The following is an 18,151-nucleotide window of genomic DNA, read 5'->3' on the forward strand; positions in this document are numbered from 1 at the left end:
AGCAGGAAAATTTCCTCTTGGAGCTTGAGGACTCATGTCAGGGGACACTGGCTGTGCTTCTTTCTCAGTCTCTGTCCCTGGGGAGTGGTGAGCTGTATTTATTCCAGTTCTTTCTCTCTCTAGACAACAACTTTGTTCACTTCCTTTATAGCACTTTGGCATGTTAGGGCTGGAAAAGGGGCCTGGTGAGCCACCTGAAGCCCCCTCTTGCTACGGAGGGTGAAGAGGCGAGCAGCACACGTAGTGTCAGTGTCTGAGCTGTCCAGGCTCCCAGGCTTTGCCGCTGCTCAGCTGCCTCCTCTGCACCTGATCCTCGTGTGTCGGCCTCAGTGGGCCTCTGGCCGTCTCCATGGTGTCTGTGCCCATTATAGATGTGCCTGCATGCTCCAGCAGCTGTGATCACCCCGGGACCAAGGGCAGGTTTATCCCAGAGCCTGCACAGACTAACCCAGAGCACTGGGGGGAGACGTCAGTGAACGGGTGTTCAAAGAATTGACCAAATGACTATTTTGGTGCTGGTACCTAGTGGGCACTCCCAAATGTGAGTGCCCGTCCTCCACCCTCGCCGCTGTATTCATTGGTGCTCGCTCAGAGGAGACCGGGCGGTGCCCAGGCCTTCTAGGGCAAGTGGGTGAAGAGCCTGATGCGCCCTCCATCCCTGTATTGCTCCTCTGTGAGATCCCGAAAACCCATTCAAGGACCAGCAGGGTGAAGCGGGGTGGGTGAGGACTCTAATACTTGTAGATGAAATCGTGGTGAGGATAAGATTTTAAACTTGTGATTAATGTATTTTGGGGGCTTTTGAAAATCAAAAGCCCCCAAAATACATTTTTGATTTTCATTTACTTAAGGTCCTGATGAAAATGCGTGCTGGTGTAGCTGAGTGCCTGGCGCTCGTGCGTTCCTTTTGGGGGGGTTGCCCCACCATTCAGGACAGCTGAATTCTGAGTCACGTTGGGATTCTGGTGCATTAAAAGTAGGGTTTATGAGAGCCAATTTTTGAAAACCAGGAGGTGAACAAAGTTCTGGAAAGCTATTTCCTCTGGCAGTTGTTCGCCTTCCCACCCCTGCTCCTTGAGGTGGGCACTCCTTGGCAAAAAAATACCTGGTATTGACTAAGGTCACTTTGTACCCAGCAGAGCAGCATGTGGGGAGGTTTGGGGACAGCGTTCCTTGAACATTAGATAAATAATCCTTAAGGGGGCTGGCACGGGCTGCGGTTTTGAAATGTGCATCCACCTGTGAATCTGCTCACAACGACAGACTGTTGATGAGCAGCATCTGTTAATGTGAGAAGGGGAGGGACTGCCCCATAGTAGCGGGATGGCAGCTTTCCGTGACGTCATTTCCATCTGGATGCAGCCTGCCTTCCCAGGGAGCTGGCTCTAGTTATCCTCCTCCATGACGCCGCTCGCTGTCCCGGGTGAGACGGGAACACATGGAAAGTTCTCCGGTATGAGGACACAACCGTTCAGGCAAGGAAAAAAGCCATAACTAATTAATTTTTAATGTGTACTTTTTAAAGATGACGTATTTATTTTCCACTTTGAAAGTGGGATATGTGAACTGTTAGGATATGTGAGAGTTAGGAAGGGCTTCCCTGGTGATGCAGTGGTTGAGTCTGCCTGCCGATGCAGGAGACACGGCTTCGTGCCCCGGTCCGGGAAGATCCCACGTGCCACGGAGCGGCTGGGCCCGTGAGCCATGGCCGCTGAGCCTGCGCGTCCGGAGCCTGTGCTCCGCAACGGGAGAGGCCACAACAGTGAGAGGCCCCAACATCATTAGTTACCAATATAGACATGAACTTCAGAAGGAGCCAATGAATTTTCTTCTTTTCTACAACACATGAATGTGGCAGTTTTGGCTGCCAAATTGTTGTTGCTGCTCAGTTTTGGGCAAGGGTATGTCACTTTTTATGTAAAAAAAAAAAAAAAAAGAGTTAGGAAAATACTGCAGGAGACCATTATTACTCATATGTCTCAAATGCAGGAATTTAATAAAAAACTTGGTCAGTTTATTTAACATTGTTTCCTCTTTTGAATTTAAAAAAAAATCATCGTCATAAAGTAGGTATAATCCTGGCCCATCACAGAACTATGCTCAGAGTTGACATACTTAGAGACCAGAAAAGTTAGGACTGGAGTCTGGTGGGTTCCAGAGCTGCAGCTGCAGAGTGTGGGACCAGAAATGGGTATTTCACAATGAACTGCAGAGCTAGGGCAGGGGAAACTGGCCAAAAAAATCACTCATCAGCTTTGCTCTAGTGAAACTTTAGTTTGTGGGTATGATAACTTGGGTGAGAAATTTAGGCAGAATTAGTTTTAAGCCTGAAAGCAAAGTCCGAGTTAAATAGGTCTTATATCAGTTACCAGACAAGGTGAGGTTTTGAAATTATCCAGGTTTGTGGCTTATGGGAGACTGTTGCCTTGGTTATCTGGATTGGATTTAGAGGTGAGCAAGGGGAAAGCCTGTTTCTGGGGACCCCTGGGGCAGTGGGGTATGGTGGATGGTCCACCAGCAGGGGTCTTTCTGAACACATGGGGCTGGGCCCTGGCCTCTGCCATTGCATGTCCCTGATGTCTCTTTCAAAAACCTCTTTCCGCAAGAGTGAAATGTGTCTGTGTGTGTCCGGGGCCGGGGGTCAGGGGAGCTGTTGAGAGCTGGCACCAGCTGCGTTTGAGCTCTGATTACATGCTGTTTTCCCAGTCCTAGACATTTGGTCTGTGGGGCTCACACTTGTTTACTGCCATAAGGTGCAGAAGCCCAGAGTGGAGCCCAGGGTGTGAAATAGCACCAGGTGATGGGCAGGGCTAGCTCCCCCTTCTCTCTCCTGTCTCCTTCAAGGGTTTGGTCACCTTCCAAAAACCTCCTTGGCTTTGATTAGGGTACAGGAGGTCCACTTGTGTCTAATCAGTACCCTGTCCCTATGGGGTGCCTTGGAGTTGGTGGGCCAAGCATTTGGGGAAGCAGTGTGGGTGTGGGGGGCACAGAGCGGCGGAGGGCAGCTCTCAGACCCCAGGGCCACCGTTCAGGAGCTGAATGACCTCAGCCAGTTAGTTAACCTCTCTGACTTTGGTTTTCTCCTTTGTGAAATGGGGGCAATAACATCCATGTCATTTAGGTTGTTTATAAAGATTAAAAGAAGGTGAAGCCCAGTGCCTGGGAGCTGCTTTCCTATGAAGGTGAAGGGTTCTTTGAGGGCAGGTTATGGTGGGTCATCTTAACTTTCTAGGCTCCTGTGCATTCCTGGGTTTCTCTGGCTATCACTACAGCTCTCCTTTTAAATAAAAGTAGCTGTGTCCCATGCTCAGGAGCAGAGCGGATCTGGGCAGGAGTCTTTGGACTGGCTGGGGCTGGTTCCCCATGAAGGGCAGGTGGGAGTGAGCCTGAGGTCTTTGGAAGGCACGAGAGTTCTGGTTCAGATCCTTGTCAGTGCTCTCGCCTGACCTTCCTGTCCGTGCTTCTGTTAATTCGGGCCCTTCTCAAGTCAGCCTCCAGGCGTTTGTGCGCAGGTTTGTTCATGCAGGTCTCCTGCCTGCTGCGCCTTCCACACCTGCTCCTCTTGTCTCTGAGACTCCTGGTGGCAGATCCCAGCTCCTCCCTGCCCTCTGGCCAGACTGCTCCCTCCCCACTCTGGGTTCTCCTGCTCCTTTCCTTTTTGTTTTTTGTTCAGCCACCTTATTTTACCTTATCTTATCCCTCCCAGCACACAGCTCCAGGTAGGTAGGTCTTGAGAAATGCTTGGGAGATTGCCAGCACACACCCAACCCTGTGTGGCACCCTGTGCTCTGGCTTTCCACTTCTTTGACCCTGACATAAACACGTTTTACGCTGTGGCCCAGGAGAAAGAAGAGAGCGCGTGCGCACGTGGAGGGGAACCAGGTTTCAGCCCCAGTCCTGCCCGCAGTGTGCCCTGATGCTTCCCTGTCCGACATCATGTTGGTGTTGTTTTTAATGCTGGTTAGGATTTTCCAAGTGCATTGCTCTGTGGTCTGGACTGCAGTTTGAAAACACTGGCTTGGGGAAGAGTTGAGTCTGAGGGTGGGGAGGGGCTCTGGTTGTCCCTTGGTGGGTGTCTGTCAGAGGCTTAATTGGGCAGAGCAAGAGTGGCTGGGCAGGGACAGGCAGCCCCTGAGGAGTTGGGCTTGGGGCTCCTGGGTCCCTGCAGGGAACTGCTTCCGGAGCAGGTGTTCCTGAAACCATGCACCTCAGATTGGGACTTGAACCCAGGTGCCAGGACTCGAACCCAGCCTAAACTCAGACTGGGACTTGAACCCATGTGGCCAGGACTCAAACCTGGTCAAAACCCTGATTGGGACTTGAAACCATGCAGCCGGGACTCGAACCCGGCCAAAACCCACAGTCTTCCAACTGAGATCACACACCTGGTTTCAGGACTTAATGAAGCTCAGGTTCTTTTTTTTTGTTACTGTTGTTGTCGTTGTTTACCTATTTTATTTTATTTTTTCCTTTTAAATCCTTTTGTATACTGAACGATCTCCCTGTTGGTTTTCAGGGGTAAATCTTTTTTAAAAAATTTTTTATACAGCACGTTCTTATTAGTCATCGATTTTATACACATCAGCATATACATATCAATCCCAATCGCCCAATTCATCTCACACACCCCCCTGCCATTTTCCCCCCTTGGTGTCCATACGTTTGTTCTCTACATCTGTGTGTCAGTTTCTGCCTGCAAACCAGTTCATCTGTACCATTTTTCTACGTTGCACATACATGCGCTAATATACGATATTTGTTTTTCTCTTTCTGACTTACTTCACTTTGTATGACAGTCTCTGGGTCCATCCACATCCCTACAAATGACCCAATTTCATTCCTTTTTATGGCTGAGTAATATTCCATTGTATATATGTACCACATCTTCTTTATCCGTTCGTCTGTCGATGGGGATTTAGGTTGCTTCCATGACCTGGCTATTGTAAATAGTGCTGCAGTGAACATTGGGCTGCATCTTTCTTTTTGAATTATGGTTTTCTCTGGGTATATGCCCAGTAGTGGGATTGCTGGATCATATGGTAGTTCTATTTCTGGTTTTTTAAGGAACCTCCATACTGTTCTCCATAGTGGCTGTATCAATTTACATTCTCACCAACAGTGCAAGAGGGTTCCCTTTTCTCCACACCCTCTCCAGCGTTTGTTGTTTGTAGATTTTCGGATGAAACCTATTCTAACTGGTGTGAGGTGATACCTCATTGTAGTTTTGATTTGCATTTCTCTAATAATTAGTGATGTTGAGCAGCTTTTCATGTGCTTCTTGGCCATCTGTATGTCTTCTTTAGAGAAATGTCTATTTGGGTCTTCTGCCCATTTTTGGATTGGGTTGTTTGTTTTTTTTAATATTGAGCTGCATGAGCTGTTTATATATTTTGGAGATTAATCCTTTGTCCGTTGATTTGTTTGCAAATATTTTCTCCCATTCTGAGGGTTGTCTTTTCGTCTTGTTTATGGTTTCCTTTGCTGTGCAAAAGCTTTTAAGTTTCATTAGGTCCCATTTGTTTATTTTTGCTTTTATTTCCATTACTCTAGGAGGTGGATCAAAAAAGATCTTGCTGTGATTTATGTCAAAGAGTGTTCTTCCTATGTTTTCCTCTAAGAGTTTTATAGTGTCCGGTCTTACATTTAGCTCTCTAATCCATTTTGAGTTAATTTTTGTGTATGGTGTTAGGGAGTGTTCTAATTTCATTCTGTTACATGTAGCTGTCCAGTTTTCGCAGCACCACTTACTGAAGAGAGTGTCTTTTCTCCATTGTATATCCTTGCCTACTTTGTCATAGATTAGTTGACCATAGGTGCGTGGGTTTACCTCTGGGCTTTCTATCTTGTTCCATTGATCTATGTTTCTGTTTTTGTGCCAGTACCATATTGTCTTGATTACTGTAGCTTTGTAGTATAGTCTGAAGTCAGGGAGTCTGATTCCTCCAGCTCCATCTTTTTCCCTCAAGACTGCTTTGGCTATTCAGGGTCTTTCGTGTCTCCATACAAATTTTAAGATGTTTTGTTCTAGTTCTGTAAAAAAATGCCACTGGTAATTTGATAGGGATTGGATTGAATCTGTAGATTGCTTTTGGTAGTATAGTCATTTTCAGAATATTGATTCTTCCAATCCAAGAACATGGTATATCTCTCCATCTGTTGGTAATCGTCTTTAATTTCTTTCATCAGTGTCTTATAGTTTTCTGATACAGGTCTTTTGTCTCCCTAGGTAGGTTTATTCCTAGGTATTTTATTCTTTCTGTTGCAGTGATAAATGGAAGTGTTTCCTTAATTTCTCTTTCAGATTTTTCATCATTAGTGTATAGGAATGCAAGAGATTTCTGTGCATTAATTTTGTATCCTGCAACTTTACCAAATTCATTGATTAGCTCTAGTAGTTTTCTGGTGGCATCTTTAGGATTCTCTTTGTATAGTATCATGTCATCTGCAAACAGTGACACTTTTACTTCTACTTTTCCAATTTGTATTCCTTTTATTTCTTTTTCTTCTCTGATTGCCAAGGTTAGGACTTCCAAAACTATGTTGAATAATAGCGGTGAGAATGGACATCCTTGTCTTGTTCCTGATCTTAGAGGAAATGCTTTCAGTTTTTCACCATTGAGAATGATGTTTGCTGTGGGCTTGTCATATATGGCCTTTATCATGTGAGGTAGGTTCCCTCTGTGCCCACTTTCTGGAGAGTTTTTGTCATAAATGGGTGTTGAATTTTGTCCAAAGCTTTTTCTGCATCTATTGAGATGATCATATGATTTTTATTCTTCAGTGTGTTAATATGGTGTATCACATTGATTGATCTGTGTATATTGAAGAATCCTTTCATCCCTGGGATAAATCCCACTTGATCATGGTGTATGATCCTTTTAATGTGTTGTTGGATTCTGTTTGCTAGTATTTTGTTGAGGATTTTTGCATCTATATTCATCAGTGATATTGGTCTGTAATTTTCTTTTATTGTAGTATCTTTGTCCGGTTTCGGTATCAGGGTGATGGTGGCCTCATAGAAGGAGTTTGAGAGTGTTCCTTCCTCCGCAATATTTTGGAAGAGTTTGAGAAGGATGGGTGTTAGCTCTTTCTAAATATTTGATAGAATTCACCTGTGAAGCCATCTGGTCCTGGACTTCTGTTTGTTGGAAGATTTTTAATCACAGTTTCAGTTTCATTACTTGTGATTGGTCTGTTCATATTTTCTATTTCTTCCTGGTTCAGTCTTGGAAGGTTATACCTTTCTAAGAATTTGTCCATTTCTTCCAGGTTGTCCATTTTATTGGCATAGAGTTGCTTGTAGTAGTTTCTTAGGATGCTTTGTATTTCTGCGGTGTCTGTCGTAACTTCTTTTTCATTTCTAATTTTATTGATTTGAGTCCTCTCCCTCCTTTTCTTGATGAGTCTGGCTAATGGTTTATCAATTTTGTTTATCTTCTCAAAGAACCAGCTTTTAGTTTTATTGATCTTTGCTATTGATTCTTTGTTTCTATTTCATTTATTTCTGCTGTGATCTTTATGATTTCTTTCCTTCTGCTAACCTTGGGTTTTGTTTGTTCTTCTTTCTCTAGTTCCTTTAGGTGTAAGTTTAGATTATTTATTTGAGATTTTGCATGTTTCTTGAGGTAGGCTTGTATAGCTATAAACTTCCCTCTTAGAACTGCTTTTGCTGCATCCCATATGTTTTGGATTGTTGTGTTTTCATTGTCATTTGTCTCTAGGTATTTTTTGATTTCCTCTTTGATTTCTTCAGTGATCTCTTGGTTATTTAGTAACGTAGTGTTTAGCCTCCATGTGTTTGTGTTTTTTATGTTTTCCCCCCTGTAATTCATTTCTAATCTCATATCATTGTGGTTGGAAAAGATGCTTGATATGGTTTCAAGTTTCTTAAATTTACTGAGGCTTGATTCGTGATGCAGGATGTGATCTATCCTGGAGGATGTTCTGTGTGCACTTGAGAAGAAAGTGTAATCTGTTTTTGGATGGAAAGTCCTATAAATATCAATTAAGTCTATCTGGTCTATTGTGTCATTTAAAGCTTCTGTTTCCTTGTTTATTTTCATGTTGGTGATCTGTCCATTGGTGTAAGTGAGGTGTTAAAGTCCCCCACTGTTATTGTGTTACTCTCGATTTCCTCTTTTACAGCTGTTAGCAGTTGCCTTATGTATTGAGGTGCTCCTATGTTGGGTGCATATATATTTATAATTGTTATATCTTCTTCTTGGATTGATCCCTTGGTCATTATGTAGTGTTCTTCTTTGTCTCTTGTAACATTCTTTATTTTAAAGTCTATTTTATCTGATATGAGTATTGCTACTCCAGCTTTCTTTTGATTTCCATTTGCATGGAATATCTTTTTCCATCCCCTCACTTTCAGTCTGTTTGTGTCCCTAGGCCTGAAGTGGGTCTCTTATAGACAGCATATATATGGGTCTTGTTTTCGTATCCATTCAGCAAGCCTGTGTCTTTTGGTTGGAGCATTTAATCCATTCACGTTTAAGGTAATTGTCAATATGTATGTTCCTATGACCATTTTCTTAATTGTTTTGGGTTTGTTTTTGTAGGTCCTTTTCTTCTCTTGTGTTTCCCACTTAGAGAAGGTCCTTTAGCATTTGTTGTAGAGCTGGTTTGGTGGTGCTGAATTCTCTTAGCTTTTGCTTGTCTGTAAAGCTTTTGATTTCTCCATCGAATCTGAATGAGATCCTTGGGTCGAGTAATCTTGGTTGTAGGTTCTTCTGTTTCATCACTTTAAGTATATCATGCCACTCCCTTCTGGCTTGTAGAATTTCTGCTGAGAAATCAGCTGTTAACCTTATGGGAGTTCCCTTGTATGTTATTTGTCATTTTTCCCTTGCTGCTTTCAATAATTTTTCTTTGTCTTTAATTTTTGCCAATTTGCTTACTATGTGTCTTGGCGTGTTTCTCCTTGGGTTTATCCTGTATGGGACTCGCTGCATTTCCTGGACTTGGGTGGCTATTTCCTCTGCCATGTTAGGGAAGTTTTTGACTATAATCTCTTGAAATCTTTTCTCTGGTCCTTTCTCTCTCTTCTCCCTCTGGGATGGGTATAATGCGAATGTTGTTGCATTTAATGTTGTCTCAGAGGTCTCTTAAGCTGTCCTCATTTCTTTTCATTCTTTTTTCTTTATTCTATTCTGCAGCAGTGAATTCCGCCATTCTGTCTTCCAAGTCACTTATCTGTTCTTCTGCCTCAGTTATTCTGCTATTGATTCCTTCTAGTGTAGTTTTCATTTCAGTTATTTTATTGTTTATCTCTGTTTGTTTGTTCTTTAATTCTTCTAGGTCTTTGTTAAACATTTCTTGCATCTTCTCGATCTTTGCCTCCATTCTTTTTCTGAGGCCCTGTATCATCTTCACTATCATTATTCTGAATTCTTTTTCTGGAAGTTTGCCTATCTCCACTTCATTTAGTTGTTTATCTGGGGTTTTATCTCATTCCTTTATCTGGTACTAAGTCCTCTGCCTTTTCATCTTGTCTGTCTTTCTGTGAATGTGTTTTTTGTTCCACAGGCTGCAGGATTGTAGTTCTTCTTGCTTCTGCTGTCTGCCCTCTGGTGGATGAGGCTATCTAAGAGGCTTTTGTAAGTTTCCTGATGGGAGGGACTGGTGGGGGGCAGAGCTGGGGGTTGCTCTGGTGGGCAGAGCTCAGTAGAACTTTAATCTGCTTGACTGCTGATGGGTGGGGCTGGGTTCCCTCCCTGTTGGTTGTTTGGTGTGAGGCAACCCAACACTGGAGCCTACCTGGGCTCTTTGGTGGGGCTAATGGCAGACTCTGGGTGGGCTCATGCCAAGGAGTACTTCCCAGAACTTCTGCTGCCAGTGTCCTTGTCCCCATGGTGAGCCACAGCCACCCCCCGCCTCTGCAGGAGACCCTCCAACACTAGCAGGTAGGTCTGGTTCAGTCTCTCCTGGGGTCACTGCTCCTTCCCCTGGGTCCCTGTGCACACACCGGTTTGTGTGTGCCCTCCAAGAGTGGAGACTCTTTTTTCCCCAGTCCTGTCGAAGTCCTGCATCAAATCCCACTAGGCTTCAAAGTCTGATTCTCTAGGAATTCCCCCTCCCGTTGCCGGACCCCTACGTTGGGAAGCCTGACGTGGGGCTCAGACCCTTCACTCCAGTGGGTGGACTTCTGTGGTATAAGTGTTCTCCAGTCTGTGAGTCACCCACCCACAGTTATGGGATTTGATTTTGCTGTGATTGTGCCCCTCCTACCGTCTCATTGTGGCTTCTCCTTTGTCTTTGGATGTGGGGTATCTTTTTTGGTGAGTTCCAGTGTCTTCCTGTCGATGATTGTCCAGCAGCTAGTTGTGATTTTGGTGTTCTCACAGGAGGGAGTGAGAGCACGTCCTTCTACTCCATCATCTTGGTTCAGGCTCTGAAGCTCAGGTTCTTGATGTCTCATCGCAGGAAGAATTCAGTGAGAGACAGTGGATTTATTTAGAGAGAAACACACTCCACAGACAGAGTGTGGGCCATCTCGGAAGGTGAGAAAGGCACCAGGGTATGGGGTTGTCAGTTTTTATAGGGGTGGGTAATTTCATAGGCTAATGAGTGGGAGGGGTATTCCAGCTATTTCAGGAAGGGGCGGGGATTTCCAGGAATTGGGCCGCGGCCCACTTTTTGATCCTTATGGTTGGTCTTGGAACTGTCGTGGCGCCTGTGGATGTGTCATTTAGCTTGCTGATGCGTTACAGTGAGCGTATACTGAGGCTCAAGGTGTTGTGGAAGTTGACTTCTCCGCCATCTTGGACCCATTTGGTTCTAATCAGTTTATGTCATGTCCTTGGGCTATTTCATTCTTTCAGAGGTTGTGCCTTGCTCCCTTCCCTCCTGTTTCATTCATTCCCCAACCTACGGTTTTGGTCCAGAGGGAAGAGCTCTGGACTAAATCAGGACACCCAGATTCAAGTCCTGGTTCTGCCACTTGGTGGCTGAGAGACTTTGGGCAAATCCCTTTACTTGTCTGTGCCACGGGGTGGCTGTGAGGCCCAGGTGAGGAAACATGGTCCAGGCGCACAGCCCTGACTCCACGGACTCTCTCTTCCTGCTCGGTGCCCTGCCGTGTGGGGAGTCACTCAGTTTACCTTGAACCCTGGGCCCTTCCTCTCGTTTCTCTCAGTCAACCTGGATCAGAAGGGGAGGTCATTGGAAAAACCAAACAGCCAGAGTTTGGGGTAGAGGTGGCCCGTGTGAGTGCGACCCTGTGTGAGAGGCGTGGAGCCCTGACCCTGACTTGGCCCACTCTCTTCCAGCCCTGAAGGAAGGCTTCCATGTTGGGGGACACCATCATGGTGGTCAAAGGCCTTGCCAAGCTGACCCAGGCGGCCGTGGAGACCCACCTGCAGCACCTGGGACTCGGCAGGGAGCTCATTATGGCGGCCAGGGCCCTGCAGTCCACGGCCGCAGAGCAGATCGGCATGGTCTTGGGGCAGGTGCAGGTAAGGAGGCCAGTTGGCAGTGGGCGGGGTGCCAGTGGGAGGGGACCTTGATGTTTCACCATCCGAGGGGAGGGTTTTAAGCAAAAACGAGTGCTGGAGCTGTGGTTGTCAACACGGCCTGCTGTAGCAGAGCGCCATCCACCGTGGCATCACCTGCATGGTCCCCACCCCTGTTCCTGACAGTCTGAGGGCATGGGAGGGGGCGTGTGTGTGTGCGCGTGCGCGTGTGCATGCATGTGTGCGCCTGGGCATGTGTATGTTGGGAGCTGTGCTGCAAGGGTGCCCTGGTGCCGCACTCCTCGCATTTCTGCTCTGACCTTCTGGACAAGGACACGCACGCTCCTCCTCCAGGCTGTGGGACATCCCAGCCCGCCGGCCTCTGGTCATCCTCAGAGTTAGGATTCCCAGCTCTCCCCTCATGCTCTCTAAGGGTCCAGTGGCGGTACTGTGTCTCTCTCTCTACACAGATACCTTCAACTTGCAGAGGTGTTCACACCTATGATCTCTTACAAGCCTCACAGCTGTCCTGGGAGGGGTGCAGACCCAAATGCTTACCCCCTTTCTCAGATGGGGAAACTGAGACTTAGCAGCTTGATGTGATTACTGATTGACAGCACTGGAATCCTGTGTCCTCTTCCTAGTCTCAGACTGCCCGCCCACCCTCTCTCTGCTGAGGCTGGGCTGTGCCCTGGCAGCCTCATTTGGTGCCTTCGCTGGTGAGGAGCCATCGCCTTCCTGTTGGGTGTTTGCCTTGGAGCATCCAGGAAGTGAGGTTGCCCAGCACCCTTGGGCTGCCCAGGAGAGGAGCATGCTAGACGTGGGCAGGCCTCCCTGAAGGGTGAGAGGGAGCCCAGGCTCCCCGCTCACCCCTCTGCTCCCCTTGGACGGGCCTGGCCCCGGTCCTTGGAAGAGGCAGGGCCATCCCCTGGGACAGCCCCTCGGAGGTAGGAGGGAGTGGCTGTCCCCCACCGCGAAGGAGGCGCCGAGCAGGGCGATGGTCTCCAGTGCGCTCCCATTCTCTTCCTGCACACTCAGATGTGGGTTCCTCCCCTGTCTGTGAGGGGATGGAGGCGCAGGTACTTCAGAAACCTCTCTCCCTCTTGCTCCTCAAGGGATTTGTTCAGTTATTCATTCAGCAGACATCTACTGAGTCTGGTCCCATTGAGACACTGAGGCCCCTTGGCTGCCACATAAACAGCTCATGGTAACGCAGGGCCGGTGGCCAGCGCTGGAGTAGTGGGGCAGAGGGAGTGGTGAGCCCGCGGCCGGTGTGGGAACTACAGGAGTTACGTGGCTCTCGGACCCTGTCCCAGACTCCCTCACTCCAGGGCTTCCCTGGCCATCTGACAGGTGCCCCTTGATTCCAAATAGAATTCATTTCTGCTCCGAGGAAGGTGCTGTCAGGCGGGCTCGGGGCGGCCCGTGGGGCAGGCCTTGGCTTAGGATACCTGCTCTGCTGTTGGCTGCCTGGTGGGCCTTTACCAGGTTATTTTAGCTCTCTCGGCCTCTGTTTGCCACTTATGAAATGAAAGTAACAGCCTGTCTCTTTCCTTCCTCTGGAGGGCAAGTCTTATGTGCTTAGATCCCACAGTGTCTTATAAAGCTGAGAGTGAGAAGGCTTTGGGGTCTACTGCTGTTTCTGCAGAACCTACAGGCCGCACTCCATGCACTGAGTCCATTTCAGTGGAATCAGGGAATCCAGGTCCCCGACCTCCCTTCAGGAGTCAGTGCTGTTCTAATTATAACCTTCTCGGCCCTGTTCCCCTGGCCCCGTCTGTGCCCCACGTAACTCTGTGACTGTGGGGGGAGCCCTCTTTTCAGATGAGGAAGTGGCAGAGAGGGCTCAGGAACTCTCTCCAGGTCGCTAGGGGTTCAAAAGTGGAAAGAACCTGGGCCTGAAGCTCAGGTCTCGGCGACTGTTACAGGAAAAACATGGTGTTCTCTCCCCCTCCTCCCCTGTCCTGTACCCCTTGCTCCTGGAAGAGCCAGGCCAGGTCCTGGATGTGACAAGCCCTCTGGGGAGAGCCCCTCAGGGGGCGCCCAAGGCGCTGGCCTGGAGAGGCAGGGTGGCCCTACCTGTGTGCTGCGCTCGCCTCCCCTGGTCTCCGGTTGTGCTCTCACTTCTCAAAGCTTTCCCCATCTTTTGCCCTGGTTCCCCTTCCCCAAAGCCCTGGTAGCCTCTCTTGAGCCCGGATTTACAGGTGAGGAGCTTGCTGCCGGGAGAGTGGTCGCTCCCCTGGTCTGGGCCGGGCACCCAGCAGGCGCTCAGGGACCACAGGCGGCCGTCTTGCCGGGGCCCACATGGCAGAGCCCTGGCAGAAGCAGGGCTGGAATGTGGACCTCCTGGCTCCTGGGCTGCTGCTCGCCTCCGGCACTGGCCACGGGCCACGGGGGTGACATGGTAGGGCCCTCCAGAGGGTCAGAGGGTGGGACGCGCTGGTGTGCTGTCCTGGCCAGAAGGGGATGCACGCAGGGAGGGGCTCCTGTCTGGCCTCTTGCTCCTCTCACGTTGCTGTTTGTTCCCTGCAGGGTCAGGAGAAGCATGAAGAGTCTTACACCAAGAGCTTTGACGACCCGCAAGCAGAATTCCACTCCTCAGGGCTGAGGGCCGAGGGCGCCTCCGAGGAGCTGTCTACGGCCTCCTCCCCCGATCAGTCCCCTCCGCCCTGGGATCACGCCCGCAGCCAGGGCCCGGCTCCTGCCTATGTTGCCAGCGGACCGTTTAGGGAAGGCGGGCTCCAGAACCAGGCCGCCTCCCCTATGGGCAGGGTGAACGGGCTGCTCTTTGCGGACCCCAGAGACCCATTCTCTGCCACGGGCCTGCAGCGAAGGTTCTACCACCAGGACCAGTCCCCTGTGGGGGGCCTGACGGCTGAGGACATTGAGAAGGCCCGGCAGGCCAAGGCTCGCCCTGAGAGCAAGCCCCACAAGCAGATGGTGTGTGCAGGAGGCCCCCAGGGTGGGGCTGGGGGCTTCCCACGGTGCTGCTGGTGTCAGGCCCCCTCTTCGGGGACATTCTTCGGGTGCCATGGCCTGGAATGTCAGGCACACGGAGGCCTCTTCTGGGAGGGGTGTGCTGCTGGGCGGAGCTGCTGCCTTTGGGGGTGGAGAGGGTGTGCGGGGGGCGGTGTGAACCCCTGAAGGTCGGTCCTGTCCCTGTTCACTGATCCCCTGAGGTCTCTTTCTTTTCGCCCTCTAGCTCAGTGAGCGGGCTCGTGAGCGGAAGGTGCCAGTTACGCGGATTGGGCGGTTGGCCAACTTTGGAGGTGAGGTGCCAGTCCCGGTGAGTGGAGCGGGGGCCACCGTGGGGCCTGCGTGTGGCGGGGAGGCTGGGAACCCAGGGGTGCCCCGGGGAGGGTGGTAGCTCCACGGTGTTAGCCGTGCCGGGATGTTTTCCATGGGTGGGCGATTCACTCTCTGCCTCAGCTCACCCCTGGGGGTCGATGTGTGGCTGATTCCATGTTGTTGGCTGCGGCTTTGCTTCTCGGGGGGCAGCGTCTGCAGCATCAGCTTTTCACTCAGGCCTTTGGAGGCCCCTGCAGGGAGGAGGTGGGACAGTGGGGCTCTTTGGCTCCTGGACCCAGTGGTTTTTGCCCAGCCATTTGGAGACCCATTTGCTGCTTTCCCACGGGCCTGCGGGCATCAGTGGAATGATAACGAGGTGCCGTGGCCCCAAGCTGCTGTCCTCCATTTTAGTGTGCTGAGGAGTTGTGAGTTTGTTCTTTTCTTTAGGGGTTTGCATAGCCATTGTGTCCAGTACCCCCCTGTGCTCTCTTCGTCCAAGTTGGAGGGTCATTTTATAGTGAAGGTTTACAGCAGTTGTCTCTGCTTTTATGACATTGTATTGTCATATCTGACCAGGATGTTCCTGTTGAAAGTGCCGTCCTTTGCTATGGTTCTACTTGAAGATGGAGTGACTTCTCTAAAGCCCGCTTATCCTCAGTAGGTTCTCCAGACAATACAGTTAATGAAAGTAACAGCCTTGGCAACTTGGTTCACGTACCCACCTGGGGCAAGTGCTTATATGCGCGGCTCTGTGTAACAGTGGGGTCTCATTGATTGGTTTATGTTGATGCCGGTGCTGACTAGTCATGAAAGCCCGCTCTCATGTGTCTGAGCCTTTACCTACCCGCCTCTTGCTTTGCTCGTTTGTACGTCTCCCCTGCCACAGACCGCACATCAGGCACGCTGCTCTCCCTGGCTGCCTCTTCTCTTTTGGAAACCCCGTCTTACTTCTTGTTCAGGGGTGGATCTGTGCTCCCTGTTAGCCTGGCCCTCTGGAAGCTGGCCTGATGTGTGGGTTCTAATGTTGAAGGAAGGCTGGCTGTCTTCCTTAGGTGCAGAGCAAACTAGGTTAATTGGATAGAATTTTCTCAACTCTGAGGTTTTCTTCCATAATTGTTATCTTAAAATGTGGCGTCTGCTGCTACTTAGCTTTTCAGGAATCTAGCATACAGTGTCATCTGAGTTTCAGCACAAAACTATTGCTTCATTTCACTTTAATGGGTTAGCGTTTTAAGCAGTTCCTCATAGAACATTGTAACTCCCTGGGGTGCCACTACCAGAATGGGTTTGAGTTGCTGCTCTGGTGGCTTCCAGTGGTCCTTATTCCCCAGAAGACATGGCACTTTCCCTGCTTTGCTCAGTGGCTATTAGTTGGGACATTTATTATTCTTAAAGTATTAGATGGAGATTCTGTTCTCTCCCCCATTAGTTTGAGGGCAGGAAATGTTCTCTTCTTACTTTGTAGTTAGTCTTTCTCTGTAACCTATAATCCTCCTCCCCTCACTGCAGACCAGGGCTCACCACAGAGCTGTGTCCCCGTAAGGCTTAGTTTGACTGATGTATTTTAGAATGGGTGTAAGCCTCTCTCGTGAGTCTTTGCCGGGGTGGGGTAGTGGAGGACCTGTTTGGGAAAAGTGGTTAGGATGAAGGCCGTGATGGCAAATTAGTATTTGATGGAAGTCCTGGTGAAGCAGGCAAGAGTCAGGCCTTTTTGGGGGGTGGGTTAAGGAAAGCAGACTGAAGTGAAAGCGGTTGTATAGGAAGGTGTGTAGGACAAAAAGTCAACTTCGTTAAAACCAGGGTACAGGGCTCCCCTCAAGGCGTGGGGGACGTGGGCTGCTAGAGGGAGCTGGGGTTAGGGTGAGGAGAGACCCTGGTCTTTGTAGGGGCTTTGCACCATCAGGAGCCTCTTGAGCCCTTGCTGACAGCTGCCTGATGCCTGGAGCCGCCCTTCAGAGTCTGTGCTGGAGATTTGCTCACAGCTGTGATTCTCAGCTGCACACGTTGTTGCCCAAGCCGTTGGCGGCTCATGTTTCAGGATTAGAGGTGGCAGGATGGGAGCAAAGAGGAGCCAGGTCTGGAAAGAACGTGAAGTTCTGGCCCCAGAGGTGAATTCTGGGCCTTCTACCCTATCCAGAGGTTTTCAAACTGGGGTTTATGACCCTTTAGTGAGTGTGAAATCAGTTTAGTGGGTCAGGACCAGCATTTAAAAAACAAATTAAATAGAATGGAATTGAATAGAAAAGGATCAGAATTAGTATCATAGATCCTTAGAACTGCACATGTTGCAAAAGTATTTCTGTTTCAGAGATCTAAATATACTATTGATGTATGTTCTTCATTGCATTGTGAAGCATATGGCTTACTGGTGGGTCATTATCTAAACAGTTGGAAGTAACACTGCTCTACTTTCTTCTCCTAGAAAATACTTCTGGCCTTTCTTCCCCTCATGAGGGTGAGATGTTTTTGAGGTGTAGACTAACAGACTTTAGGAAGTTGTTACACTGCAGGTATGAAAGAAAGGGATTGCTGTAGATCTCAGGGGGTAGGATTGTATTTGGGAAGGTCAGCAGCAAGTATTCAGCTATATAGAGGCAGAAGGCAGGGGCTTTCCATTTGGGTGGCTCATTCTGATGCTGAGATGACGCAGGAACTCTAGGTCTAATTTGGCTGTGGGACATGGCTCTGATGCTATGGGCATGGTGATCTGTGGATATTAGATTTTGTTGGCGAATGAAATGAAAGATAGCATCAGATATTGGATTTGGGGTCAGAACTGGCGTTCAGGTCATCATAAGATTTGGGTTATAATTCTGGCCCTGCTTCCTGTGACCTTGGGTCTTGCCTTCGTTTGCCTTTCTGTGAAATAGGGGTCTTGCCATTGACTCCAATCGGAATATATTGGTAAATGTTCCATGTGTATCTGAAAAGAATTCTGGCATTGTCAGGTGCAGTTTATCTATCTGTCTAGTCTAGTTTGTTACTCATATTAATCAGATCTTTTAATGATTTTTTTGGTATGTGTATTCTTTTGTTCTTTTTTAAAAATTCTTTTAAAAATTCTTTTTTAAATTAATTTTTATTGGAGTATGGTTGCTTTACAATGTTGTGTTAGCCTCCACTGCACAACAGAATGAATCAGCCATACACATACAGATATCCCCTCCGTTTTGGACTTCCCTTCCATTTAGGTTACCACAGTGCATTAGGTAGATTTCCCTGTGCTATGGTATGTTCCCATCAGTTGTCTGCTTTACACATAGTAACAATAAAGTATAGGTGTCAATCCCAGTCTCCCAGTTCCTCCCACCCTACCTCTTTCCCCCTTGGCATCCATACATTTGTTCTCTATGTCTGTGTCTCTATTTCTGCTTTGCAAATAAGATCATCTGTACCATTTTTCTAGA

At 48.5% G+C, this 18,151-nt stretch overlaps 1 protein-coding gene across 1 annotated transcript in view; it reads left to right on the top strand.

The window, feature by feature from the left end:
* Nucleotides 1-18,151, top strand: part of COQ8A (coenzyme Q8A) — a 53,931-nt gene that overhangs the window by 20,524 nt on the left and 15,256 nt on the right. The window contains exons 2-4 of the mRNA XM_007464174.1: nt 11,274-11,459; nt 13,989-14,396; nt 14,659-14,725. Of these exons, the coding sequence (XP_007464236.1) occupies nt 11,292-11,459; nt 13,989-14,396; nt 14,659-14,725 (643 nt within the window). The 5' untranslated portion in view covers nt 11,274-11,291. The remainder of the gene's footprint in view (nt 1-11,273; nt 11,460-13,988; nt 14,397-14,658; nt 14,726-18,151) is intronic.

Source organism: Lipotes vexillifer, unplaced genomic scaffold (assembly GCF_000442215.2).
Source record: "Lipotes vexillifer unplaced genomic scaffold, Lipotes_vexillifer_v1.1 scaffold64, whole genome shotgun sequence".
Lineage (NCBI taxonomy): Eukaryota > Metazoa > Chordata > Mammalia > Artiodactyla > Lipotidae > Lipotes > Lipotes vexillifer.